The sequence below is a fragment of the Planococcus citri genome, chromosome 1, assembly GCF_950023065.1.
Source record: "Planococcus citri chromosome 1, ihPlaCitr1.1, whole genome shotgun sequence".
Taxonomy (NCBI): Eukaryota; Metazoa; Arthropoda; class Insecta; order Hemiptera; family Pseudococcidae; genus Planococcus; species Planococcus citri.
Window position 1 is genome coordinate 63,637,238 of NC_088677.1, and position 14,230 is coordinate 63,651,467.

At 33.2% G+C, this 14,230-nt stretch overlaps 2 protein-coding genes across 4 annotated transcripts in view; one reads left to right on the plus strand and one right to left on the minus strand.

Moving 5' to 3' along the window:
* Nucleotides 1-14,230, minus strand: part of LOC135833287 (uncharacterized) — a 263,254-nt gene that overhangs the window by 83,077 nt on the left and 165,947 nt on the right. The window lies entirely within an intron of this gene.
* LOC135833285 (transcription factor Sox-3-like) overlaps nt 1-14,230 on the plus strand; it is a 66,578-nt gene that overhangs the window by 5,984 nt on the left and 46,364 nt on the right. For both annotated transcript variants that reach the window (XM_065347005.1, XM_065347004.1), the window contains exons 2-3: nt 2,919-3,196; nt 11,109-11,306. In XM_065347005.1, the coding sequence (XP_065203077.1) occupies nt 2,980-3,196; nt 11,109-11,306 (415 nt within the window). In that variant the 5' untranslated portion in view covers nt 2,919-2,979. The remainder of the gene's footprint in view (nt 1-2,918; nt 3,197-11,108; nt 11,307-14,230) is intronic.

The following is a 14,230-nucleotide window of genomic DNA, read 5'->3' on the forward strand; positions in this document are numbered from 1 at the left end:
ATCCAGTATTGATTTTTTTTAAATAGAATTTTAAATAAATAAAATTTTTTAAAAAACATGAAGATTGATTGAGTATGATCTGACTGTTTGAGTAAAAGGGCCTTAAAAAGAAAAAAGACCACTTCGTAAAAATATGTATCTTCAAAACGTATTCTTAGAGTTTTAAATGTAAACTCGTATACTTATTCAGTTTTAAAGAATTCGAATGCGTTAAAGTTAAAGCCCATAACTTCGAAAAATCAACCAGTAAGTAGGTACTTATAGGTATGTATTCCAATTTTCATTGTTTTTTTTGCATGTTTTCGACAACCTATTAAAAATTATATTTTGAGAAAGCCCATGCTAGATTCATGCTCACTGCACAGTTCTAAAATATCCAGATTATTATAATTATTTTTTACGATAATTTTAGTTGAGTTTCCCAAATTCACGGTTTTTTATTTGAATTGAATTAGTCTTCAACATTCAAGGACGTTTATCGAAAGAAAAATGCATCCTACCGAAAAAGTGATGAGGACTTTTTTTGGTCACAATATTCAAGCACCTATTAGAACAATTTTGTTCGTAGATAAGTACCTATTTTTTTCGAAGTGCCGCATTTTCGGAGAACAATAAAATTTTGAAAAACCCAAGTACATGTATTGGGTGAGGAGAAGACGTATTTTCAGTACCTTTATTTACGTTATTGAGGGAGAAATTCTCTGCAATTTCATGAAAAAAAAGGTCCTCATTGATCTTTCCTTTTTATTCAACTTTCACAGTTTTTTTGTATTTACTATCATAAAGCAGAAATGACAAGTCACCTCCTACTCAATCAAATCAAACTTTTATGATATTCTACACATAGGTATCATCAAAAATACGTCCAACATTCGAAACATGACACTGATTGCAAGAAAAATTCTGCTTTTTGCTCTTTTTTTTTCAGTCATGATGTAAACGCTCGATAATGTTTCCGAAAGATAGAAATGTGAACTTCACAGCAGAGTATCTTAATTTTACATAATTAAAAATGCAGGTACCGTACCTAGACGCTGAATGTAATGAATTAAGAAAAATAAAAATATTAGCAGCCACGCAGAAATTTTTCCAGGTTCACAGCCATGTTTTTTTGGCTGATTTGCTGTAAATTTTAGTAAATTATGGCAATTTTTATGCTTTCGAAAAATTGGAAAATTCCAGTTTTAATCATTCCAGCTCAAACCATAGCTTTTCATTTCGTTCCTATGAATTATAAAATTAAAATTTTTGAATTCTTCATCACCTAATTTTCTTCTTCGTATTTTAAAATCTAATTTTTCCACGTCTTTGACGTCTTCTACTTCATTCAAATCATTAAAATTAAAAAATGAACACCAAAACCCCAAGACAATTTTTCATCAGTTATTTCAACCTGTCTCAGAAAATATTCTCATTATCAAAAACGTTACCATCTTGACCACTCGTACAGGTATCTATTGAAACAAACACCAAAATGTACTTCTACGAGTATCTATATTTACCTATCCAATTAAAAGAAGAGAAAAACAAGACATGAAAAATTAGTCCAAGGTAAACTTTTCAAAAGAAATTCGATACCTAATGTCAAACATATGCTCTATATGTCCGAGATAAATGTACCTACGAGTATAACTATACATATAACCGAAGTGGTCAAAATATGGTCAACGTAATCGAAGCACCTGTTATTACACAGCCAATTTAACCCTACAAATACCACAGTACTTTGAAAAGTCAATAATACTAGTATAAAGAATAGGCTATTACCACGTTCAAGGGTCAGTTGTCAATTACTCGAACGATGAGGGTTAAAAAAAAATCAAAACGTTTTGTGTGTTTTAAGAAGCGTAAAATACTACACTCAACACGTGGTCTAGTCATCATCGTCGATGTTGGTATTCGAGGGTCTTCTAAATGAACCTACCATGTGGTCAATGTGTGTAATATTACAATAGATAGGTACTCGTACTCGTACTGGTACAACAACTGAAACATGCAAATACTATACATTTTACTAATCTTACATTTTGTTAGAGTTGTCTACAAGTAGTAAGGTATTTTGAAGATAGTGCACTTGAAGGTACACTATACATACAAGTTGAAAATAATTAGACTGTATTACTCTTGGACACGTTCATCGTCCACCTTCTGCTCTTGATACTGAGACATATTCTAATTCTACCATTCCCTGAAAACCATACCAAAGAACCTAATCACACCGATGAACTTGGACTTGTACACCGTGCAAGGACAGTCTGTCCCCCCTTGGCCCTTCCCCTGCTTCTCACCAACACACATACCCACAATAAAGAGAACACTAGACGCGAAATTTGAGGCATTAAATCGTTGTAATATTTTACACGCGAATCGCGTTACCATTTGTATAATGATTAATGTCGTATAAGCACCGTTCGATTCATAGTACAATTCATGATGCATGTCACCCGTTACAAGTATATCTCTCTATTTTACTCGTTGATATATTACATTACGTAGTCTGCACACATCTCTAGTATGTTCAATCCCACTGAAAAAGTATTATTTTAAAAAGCACAATAATAAATATCTATAAACGAATATATATAGAATTAGCTCGAGCAAGATATGAATAGGTTTTCCATGTACATAGCATGGCATTCGAATAACTACAATGTGTGCAAAATGCGGAACACCGCGATCTCCATACAGCAACGCCCACACCACCGTACCAATAATATAATACAAAGAAGGGGATCTTTAAAGGAGTCAAGATGAAAGAAAAAAAAATGATTCATACGCATTATCGTGGTGTTGTGTACTTTATTTGATATATCGCGTGCAATACCCTCGAAGGCTCGACTCGAGTATCCGCGCGAGGACGATATTTGGCAACAACGAATTTTTAAACTTGGAATTTTTGTTTGTTTTGTATGTTGCAGAGGAACGAGTGTCATTGGCGAAAGTCAGACATCGGATTATGAAAGATTTGCCAACGGCAATATGGTCACAAGCGACGCTAGTTTGCAAATACAATACAGCAGGGCACCGAACATGACCAATGATTCGATACTGCCGAGCATAGCTAATAAGAAATTAATACACGAGGAGCATATAAAAAGGCCCATGAACGCGTTTATGGTCTGGTCTAGACTGCAGAGAAGGAAAATCGCGCAAGATAATCCTAAAATGCATAACTCGGAGATATCCAAAAGATTAGGTGAGTAATTAATTTACTTGTAGTAGGGTTGCCAGAATTTTTGGTGGAAATTTGTCTATTCGTTTTATATCGATTTTGAGATCTAAAATTTTCTGATCCTCCTCCCCCTACTTTATGTGGTGGAAAGGTGTCAGTCAGAGGTACAAAAAAATGTAGTTTGTTTTGAAAAAAATCCCAGCGAACGAAAAATTCACATAAACCGAGAAGGGAAGGTGACATACGATGATATAGTCGCCTATACCTACTAATGGTTCAGTAAGTAATGTTTTCACTGATTTTTTTTTACCCATCCTTCGACAGAACACTAATCCACTTCAATAATCAGGTACTTTCTTACTGATTCATACATCAACGGTGCAAATTTTACACAATTTCAAGTGTTTTCACTCGACTTAAATAAAACAGTAAAAACTAGCGTACTTCAAGAAATCTTAAATAATTCTGAATACGGGTACACCATTCGTTCACCCTCCCCCCCCACAATAGTGGTGTTGATTTTGAACTTTTGTTTTTTCGTGTTCCCAACTCACCAACTTGTTGGCATTCATGAGAAAATAATTCACCATTTTCTAATCAGTCATGAAAAAGTAGCATCGAGAGTTCTCCCTCCCACACCAAATTGGAAAAAAAGTTGAAAATTTAGAAAAATAATTTTGACCTAAAATGCCTAAATTTTTGAGACAAAATTCTTCTAAAATGATCCCCTTTTCAATGAAAAACCTCTCCATACTTTTCAAAAAATGTGTTATTCCCTCTTTGTAGAGTTCCTTAAAATTGAAAAAAAAAATCAAAAAAAGAAATGAATAAAAAGTTGACGAATATTTTTCAAATAAGTAATACGTTCTAATTTTCAGTCAGAATTCCTCTGAATATACTCGTAACTAACTTTTCAGGGAAAAATTCCCTTCCTCTCCTTAAGTAACGTCAACTCTCCTTTACAAAGCCCCAAAAAATGAAATGAAAAAACCTTCTTATCTAAACTACCTAGGGCGCTATTCTGTGTAAGAATTGCTCTGAATAATCCAATTTTTCGAGAAAAAAAACCTTCCCCTCTAGTCCATCCAACAAAATCAGTCCATCTGGAGCCTTCAACATTGAAAAAATAATACCCAAATAAATGAATAATAAAAGGGACACGGACATTTTTCAAAATTACACATAAGAAAATAATTCTTTGCAGTGATTTCTCCAGATAAATTTTCAATAGTTCATTTTGAGAAGGCGAGTACAACAGAACAAACTTGTTACTTATAGAAAATGGACAATATGAATAAGGTTTTTTTTTCGAGAATGAGGATACGTTTAGGAGAATTTCGACACAGAAATAAAAAATTATTGAACATTTTTTCAACTTCATTTTTTTGGACTTTTCAAAACTGTACTTACGACTTTACTAAAAAATTACTTGAAGCCGCAGAGTGATTATTTGGAGGAATTCTGGCACAGAAATTAAAAACTTATGAACAATTTTCACCGACTCATTCATCGAGATTTCTTCAATTTTTGAAAGACTCGAGTAAGGGGAACAACATTGATTGAAGGGGGGATTTATATAAACAGGAGTTCTTCAGAAGAATTTTGACGCAAAAATTGAGAATTTTCAATAAAACATGTTTTCCCCCATTTTTTGTTCTATTTCTCAAATTTAGTGGAAGGTAGGTGAAGTTGGATTCAGGAAATTATTATTTCATAAAAATCAATAGATCAACTTCTAGAGACGGAAACAGAATAAATAGCTCAAAAAAATTCACGAGCTTAAATAACTCTCCGACCTAGTTCAATTTATCCTGTGATCGACATTCAACTCGACATGTTTTTTGGAAAATGACCGATCTAGAAAGTGAAAAATTCGAGAGGATTCGTCTTTTTCAGAGAATGTTCAAAGTAGATTTTCTTATAAACATAATATTCTGAACCACTCGTACGTAGTAATATGATTTCTGTGGATTTGAGCAAAAGACCCAGTTTGTCCGCTTTATTGGTGCATTTGTACTCTCTAAATTTGAAACAAAGAAATTTCACTGCTTAGCAGTCACGACATTTTGCTTTTGTAAAAGCAGTAGTTTTTTACTGCAAAACAGTAGAAAATCTACTGAATTGGTCATTGGTCAGTCAAATGATTTTTTTACTGACCAATTTCAGTAGATTTTTCACTGTTTTGCAGTAAAAAACTACTGCTTTTAAGAAGGCAAAAGATCGTGACTGCTAAGCAGTGTTTGACTACTTCAAATTTAGAGAGTATCGTAAGCAATGAACATACAAAATAATGAGCCAATAATTTATTTTTAAAAAAACTAAGTAAGTTAATGTATTCATTTTTGCTCAGCTTATATGGCTCTTAACAAGAGTCAAAAGTGATAGACACCCATGTATATTCCAAAAAAAAAAAAAAACTAAAAAAAAATGATCTATAAATACCTAATTTGCGAAAACAAACTAGGCGCTAAAACTAAGTACGAGATTTTCTAGTAGGAGGGGGAAGAGTAGGTTAATATTAACTAAAAAAATCTTAAAATGTCGACCAAGTTTTTCAGAGATCGACGCAGAATCTTATGTAATATAAGTACATATCTTTTGGGATTGGTTCATTTTTTCCAAAACGAGTTGGGTAGGGGCAGGAGCTAAAGCGAAAAAACAATGATTTTTTTCGAAAATACCTTCTCTTTGAGAACCCATATCTCCCCCCCCCCCTCAGGGACACCTTCGAAGCTGAAATTTTTCCGGACTACTTTCACCCAAAACGTAGTTCTCCACTAAATTCGGTAAAATTTTTTCGACATTTTCTTTCGCGATCCATCCTAATAATATGAGTAGGTACCTGATGAATGAAAAATTCAAAAAAATTCGAGCTCTTTGCATATGGGTTCTGGTGTTTAAACTTTTCACATGAACATTGATTGAAGAAATGGAATATTCATTTCAACCAAATAACGAAGATGATTAGAAAAACCAAAAACAATTTTCACCCTTTAGAAGAGGAGTGATAAAAATGGAAAATCCATCCACCAATATCACTTTTAAGGCCATCATACGAAGTTCGCATTTTGAGTTTTTACCCCATCAATTTCATCAACTTCGACAAATTTCAATTTTTTAAAGTAGCTTTTGCGTACTTTTTTGAACAACCAAAAGCTGTTTTCAGTTTTAAATCCAGTTCTAAGAAATTGCTCAAAAAAAAACAAATCAGCGTAATAGAAAATATTTCTCATTGTTATGGATTGATCCTAGGAAAGAGATAAATTAACCCCACGTAAACTTATGGCAATTAAACGAGGAAATATATCAAGATTAGTGTCAGTTCCCGACGTTGAACATCGACTTGACGCAATAGACAAAGGGGGTGGGGTCATTGATCTCGTAAATTTTACCATATTAACCCAAACATTTCACTATATACGACTATATTATGAGCTCGTAAAATAATTTTATAATAGTCAAATAACTTATTAACTTATCAACTCATCAACAAAAGCACAGATCTACATCACTACAACGTTTAAAAACACGAGGTAGGTACCTAAAGAACTCCATATCAACGAGAAAAAAAACTACACGCTGCGTAACCGCGGTAACTCCATATTATCATACATCCGCCAATTTATTCGACTAAAATGTGTTATTTTTGTAATCGAAAAATCATACGGGAGTGGAGTATACCTGTAGATGATATACGTACTTACATATTAAACGTAGCAGAAGAAATTAATTCGATATTATGGTAATTAGACGATGTTTTCGAAACGGTTTTTATACATGTTAGAAGTCGTCATTTTTCTTGTAACCTATACCTATTACCTACGTGTGGATCTGGTACTGTATTCATTTAGTAAGCTTATAGTAGTTTGGTTACCTTTACCACTTGTATCTGGTAACTTGCAATGCAACTGAGTTTTTTTTTTTTTTTGGTTGTTGTTTTGTAATAATTTTTTTTCCATTTCCTCTTTACATAGGTAACTTAATAATTTACTTTGGAAAGCAATTTTTAATTTCATAATTTGTAAGTTTTTTGGTAATTAATGGGCAAATTTATTACATTTGCCTCATTAATCGAATATTATTTTGCAGTATTTTTCTTTTTAGGTACTATGTTATACTTATGACAGTTTTAATTCGCACCACGTGTCCTTTAAATGCGTTTTAAAAATGATTTCAGTTTCATTTCGTTCATTTTTCAGCCCCTAGTGTGGTTTTCGACTTTTCCAGATTGTAACACCCCCCCCCCCCCGGGCATGGAAATCAATTTGAACAGCTTAAACTCAAGTTATGGCTTATTCTCAACCAGTTCACAGCGTTTATTCACATGGAGCTGTATAGTAGTTCAGTGAAACTATCTGATACTTTGTCAGCAAGTAAATACGAGAGTCCATTCAATGAATTTTCACGTTGCAGAACTGCTGTGCTGTATATCAATGTATGTATTTGTAATGACCCATTCAATGAATCTCAAAAAGCTAGGAACTTTGTACAATTGCACATACTCGTAATGTGCGCAAACGAGTTGTGGTCACTACGGCTACCCTGTGCGCAAACTATGTACCTCTACGTACTCGGGGCATTTTCCCCATTTGTGCGCAAACGAGTTACGGCCATTTTCAATGATAACTGGAGAATACTGTTCAGAAAAAACGCTCGAGGTTTCTGCCTTGAAATCGCCTCAAATGTGAATAAACGCTTCGAACAGGTCGAGATTAAGTCATAAGTCGATTTTCAGCTGTCCAAATTGACTTCCCACGCCTTTAGAAGGAATTTCAAAGTACTGGAGAAATTAAAAATCATGCTAGAGGCTCTAGAATTACCCGAAATGGTGAAATTCTGAAACGTGGAGCTGGTTCAAGCAAGATACAAACATTCGTGCAAATTGTGAAAATTTCCTTACAAACCGAAAATTACCGATTTTTGCCTACGCTTGACAAAAAATCAAAGGGAAATTTCAAAATATTATAGCAAAATCGTCATAACATCTACTCAAATCAAAAACTTATCCCAACATCCTTTGAGATTGGCATCAAATTTATTCAGAGTTGCAAAGTAATGAAAATTGCCCAAAAATTCCTTTATAATCAAAAAATTACCTCAAAAGTTGAAAGAAAACATCTAAAAATTTTCTTACAATTAGTATATTTTCATAATCATCAGCAAATTCAAAAAGTAATTCGTCAAGGAATGGTGGGAATCGATCGAACCATTTGGAAATCGTTATTTAAATTGATTTAAAAATTCAAATCAAAAATTGCTGACCAAGAAACAGCTAAAAATTAAATTGTTTGCATAAAAAATTGAAAAATTAAGTATTACTTACTAATTAGCAATTTCTATTTCTATGTAAGTTACATTCTGGTTTTCTTTTTTTTTGCTGATTGCAAGATGGTTTTTGCATTTGTTTTCACTATATTGATTGCTAAGTTTGCTTTTAAATATCAACATGAAGCTAATTTATCATTTCCTAAACTTTTTCATAACTCAAACGCAAAAACTATAAAATCTATTCAAAATTTGAAATTCGAGTTCAAAATTACATGAAATTGAATAGTAAGAATATCGACTCAAAACAACCATCCCAAAATTGTAAGTCACAAAATAATCAAAAAACTATCCAAAAATTGGAAAATAATCGCAAGAAATCGACCAGAAGCCCATTCAGATTCAAAATCACGAAACATTGTGAGGAAATCATCTCCCCAAATTGACCAAAATCCACCTTCAAATTCAAAAATTTTCATAAACTTCATTCAAAAAACTGAAAACGCTTCCGAAAACCACGAAATAATTCTGAGAAAACCTAACCTATAATTCGTTTTCTCTTCATCAACTCTACCTTTCCAACACTTTCAAAGTTTCCTTTAAAAGATAAAATCCCCAAAATTATAATGGCGATTTTTCAGCTGCCTTCAGCAACGAAATGAAATGTTTGATTCTTAGGTATTTTTTGAGCTGAGGAAAAAGAATGAATTGATTGCAATCAGGTCTAAGGATAATTTCTTGTTTTCAAATCGCTGCTAAGAAGAAACAAACACATTTCAAATTTCAAACTCAAACCCCAAAAAATACCAGCCATTTTCAACGAGCTAATTGTAGGATTTATTCATGCATAGCCTCATTAAAATACGAGCTGGGAACAGATCCCCGGGATTGTTGCCAATTTACTTTTTGGGATCACGTTCAGGCGCGGACTGAGTCGATTGAGGGTCCCTCAAAATGTTATCCCAAACTCCCTTTAAAAAACTTTCTCGTCTTATTTTTTTCTGACTCAGGTTTTTGGACACTTGAATGCAAGTTGTGCAATTGATTTTTGTATTCGTCTTTTTATTGAATTTCTCAAAAATTAGTCAAATTGACAGGAAAATCATTGGAGGTGTTTTTTCCGGTGGGTGGGGGGGGGCTAAAAATTTGTCATGAGAAAAAAATACCAATTTTGCCGAATAAAATTACGAGTTTTCAAAGTGAAATAATAGAAATTGGCCCGAGCAATGGAGCGAGGTCAAAAGCTTTTAAAACTTTGAATTTGAGAAGTAAAAAAAAAATGTTTTTTGCGATGAATTTAGAATTTGAATGAACTCGATTAAAAATTTGAATTTTGAAAGAAAAGAAAAGCAAACTGGCTTGAGCAAATCGAGGGCAAAGGAGGCGTGCAAAAATTCATGTTTAGAAAAAGTGAAAGTAGTGTATATTTTTTTGGTTTAAAAATGGCCCTGGAGGTCCCTTGGAGTTTCGCGGTCGCTGGCGATCATCAGGTGACATCATAGGCCAGTCCGCCCCTGATTACGTCATTCGAGATTTTGAAATTCGCAAAAAAATTCGAAGTTATTAACGATAACGAAAAGACAAATTATCGTCAGCTACAAGTATTTGCTGATTGCAAGAGAATTTTTGCTTATTGCTGATTGTTTTTAAAAAATTTCCACTTAGAATAACACAGCTCTTATTTCTTAGTTCAACTTTTCCTTGGGTTACTTTCAACTCAAACGAAGGCGTTTAGTGAATAAGGTATAAGTAGAAACTAGAAATCTTCCATCGAACTTTTTTTTTGATGTCCACTTCAATGACCCATGCATCATTCAAAGCTCATGAAAAATCTACCCATATTATCCAGGATAATCTGTTAAAAATATGGAAATTCTCAAAATATTCGTTAAAATTCTTTCAAATATTCTTTCCAAGTCTTTCCTAAATCAAAATATTATCCCAAAATCACAGAAATATCCATTCAAAACCAAAAAGTACACGAATAAAAAATAACATTTTTGGGACACTTCAATTGCTCAAGTAACTCAAAACATTGAAAAGTTGCTGAAAGTCACTTATAGACCTTATACAATACATATAAGAGCTCAGTCACATGAAAAATGGCCAAATTCGAATCCAGCTGGAACATGTAATGTGTTCGAATAATTTACTTCTACATTTAGCTCTGAAGAAGTTCACTCATTCCTAACATTTTTGCGAATTTTTTACCCCCTTAACCCCTGTACAGGGAATTAGGACACCTGAAATTTTAATCCACACACCGTACCTAATGCTCGAATACTCGTAAATCAAACACGTTTTATATTCGTCCATCGCTGGCCAGTATTACAGCCTATAAATGGCAGCTATAGGTATATAATGAATCGTGCACTAACCACCTCCACCATTCAGCATTCACACATGTAAGATTATTACAACGTCTCCACAATTCGATACGCTTGCACAATGATTCATTAGCGAATACAACAAACACATTATATGGCGATATAACGCAGCCAACAGGTCATCTAGGTGTATCTGTGTATACGTTTAAAAATACGTAGATATTATAGGTTTATAATACACAGTAGATATAGTATCTATCTAGGTAAAGGTAGAGATATACACACGTCATATTCACGTTGAAAATTTATCGTTTATGTTAACGCTACCGTGTTTCAATTTCAAGGAGCGGAATGGAAACTTCTGGCTGAAAATGATAAACGTCCTTTCATCGACGAAGCGAAAAGGTTAAGAGCGTTACATATGAAAGAACACCCTGATTATAAATACAGACCACGTAGAAAACCAAAGACACTTCGTAAAGACTGCGATTACCCGTATACCATACCATACCAGTCGGTACCCATCGATGCTCTATCAGCAGGTAACCAAACATTTTTTTTACTTTAAATTACCTATATTTTTTTCTTCATTATCTATATTTTTTTTCTACCCATAACGACCAAAGTTTCTAATATTTTCGTATTTTAATTAAAAAAAACGAAACAGAAAAAAAATACCTAGGAATTTTGGTATTTTTTTTATAAATAGGTAGTAATTTGATCACAATGTTTATCCTCTGATGGGGTCTCGCATTATCGAGAATATACGCGGTAGCTCGATTCTACAAAAGGAAACTAATATAATTTGCAATCAAATCACCTCTTCACAATATCATGATATTCGATTTGATTAAATTTTCAAAATGAAAAAAATCTACCATCAATATCGTAAATAAAAATCAATATTGAAATTGTTCGAATCGTCGATGCTTCGAGATGTGTGGAGTGAATTTTTCAAGCATCCAATTTTTTCCATGGGAATGTAATACTACCTCTACCTCTAAGTACAACATTGTGATAATGTGAATCTGACAACATTAATGATAAGTTAACTTGCGCCATTAAAACAACCGGTTGTAATTTTTCACCTTAAAGGTTATACAAGGTTATGAAACTAAGTAGTTCTTTGAAGTAGAAACTGCTTATAACTGGAAACGCTCGTTAATTAATTTTCGACAGTATGTGCCGATTCCGCCATGTCGACATCATCTCACTCGCTCTTCTTCTTCTCTATAGGTAGGTAGGTATCACAACACCTTATAAAATGTGTACAAAAATATTTCGTGTATTCCAGTAGTCGGATATAAATTAGGCGATCGCATTGTGCATACGTCGTTGTCCGGCAGCTATAACATTTTATGTCTAACCACAATAAAGAGAAAAATCTTTATTAAATTAAATTCTTTCCGAGATGAGATGAGCTAGCATAGGTTTCCTCCTTAGGTTAATACGAACACGCTTAAATTAAATCTTAATAATGAACGAGTCTCTCCCTATAGTCCTTTTATACTACTGTATTAGTGTCATTTTAAATTGTTTATCTATAAATGGTATTAGTATTGCTGATGGTATTACCATATTACGATACAGCTAATAAGTATAGGCATGTGGATTGTGGATTGTTGTGGAAAGTAGAATTTTGCGTACAGATTTTTCTCTTATTTTAATCAACCCTATGGCCAATCTTCATCCTCCCCCTACCAACGATTCCCATTCAGTAGATGTAGCATCAGCTCTGAGCTCACAATCAGCAGCAGTTGTAATAGTACACACCTATAGAGATGCGATCGTAATTTAAAAAATAATACCGATTAATTTTATTTATTTATCATTCTTTGTCGTATTATCTGTATTCGAATAACGAATACAAATCTATACACTAATCGTGTGAAGTGGAATAAAACTCGCTTATATTCGAGAGGTTTTAATTCCCTTTGATCGTTTATAATACCGAGTACTCCTAAAGCAAATCCGAGAATTCTGATAACTTTCTAATAAGTAGGTATGTATGTAAGAAGGAAAAAAAAACATCAAACATTGTAATTAAATTGCAATAGCATCGAGTAGGGATAATTTGCTACTCGTGCATGGTTATATGGAGAAATCTTCAGTGGGTTAATATTTGCATGTTGGATGACATCTAATAAATACAAAGTGTATGGTTAACGATGCATATTTTTACAATGACAAATTTTCAAAGTACATAATATATGTACTTGAGGAAAACAGGGTGTTTGTGAAATTCTGAAAGTAATCCAAATTTGTCAGACATTGAAGTGATGTTTTGATTTTGATTTCCCAATAAAGGGAATGCCTGGGAAATTGGTAAAAGGTCAATCCACCACACAACAGCTGTCAACCAAATAATTCGCAATACGAAAAAATGATAAATCAACAGTAAGGGCACAGAGTGAGTTTTTTTTTGTTTTTTTTTTCAATCGGTTGAAAAAGTTTTTTTCCTTAATATTTCATCAAAAACGCCCAACAGCAGCATCTTACCTGAAATTTGGACTCAATTTGTGAACTTTTTCCATTTTGTACAATTTACACCTGCCTATAAAAATTCGAATTTCGCCATTTTGTAATCATATAGGCACCCCTTCCAGATGACCCACACGACCTAAAGTCATGTCTAGACTATTATTATCTCAAACTACATATATCATGAACTGCAATTTTACAGAAGTTAGAATTAATCTTCAGTTTTTCACTAGGTAAGTAGCTATACTTGAAATGGGTAGGTAGATTTTTCCAAATTGGAAAGTAATCACATCCTACATATAAAAATGAGGGTACAAAAGTGAGAATTTTCAATTTCACTGAAATTGCAATACAAAATGTATTTCGAGTTAATATCAGTGTGGAGATGAATTCACCCGTACAGGTCACCCAAAGAGGTGTCAGGGATTCCCAAAATGGCGTGACTCAAATTTTTTTACCAACAAATACGAAATATGAAAAAAACTGACGAATTTGGTCCACATTCAGATTGATGGTGTAGTTCAACGCCTTTAACGATATATTGAGAGAAAAAAATTCATCAAAATTGATCATTTTAGGCGAGAATAAATTGTGAAAAAAATCATGTTTTTTCGTTTTTGAAGGTTTTTTACCAAAATTAAAAATTCTAAAAAAATATGTGTTGTACATTCCCAGAAGAGATACACAATAAATACTCGTATTTAAAAAAAAATATTTGCACCCCATAAAGGAAGTTATACCAAAGGCTCCATTAAAAACCCAAAAATGCGCAGTTCACTTCAAAGATACGTCCGAAAAAATTTCAAAAAATGTCCACGAATGATCCTCGCAAGTTTGAAAAAAATCGGTCAAAAATTGTCAAAGATGGAAATTTTCAACTTTTGAAGAGTTTCGTGGTAAACATAGCGATCTCATTTTGCCCAGCTATGCTCTTTCAAACGTAGATAATCTATGGGTGTCTAGAAAATTGGAAAAAATTCAATCT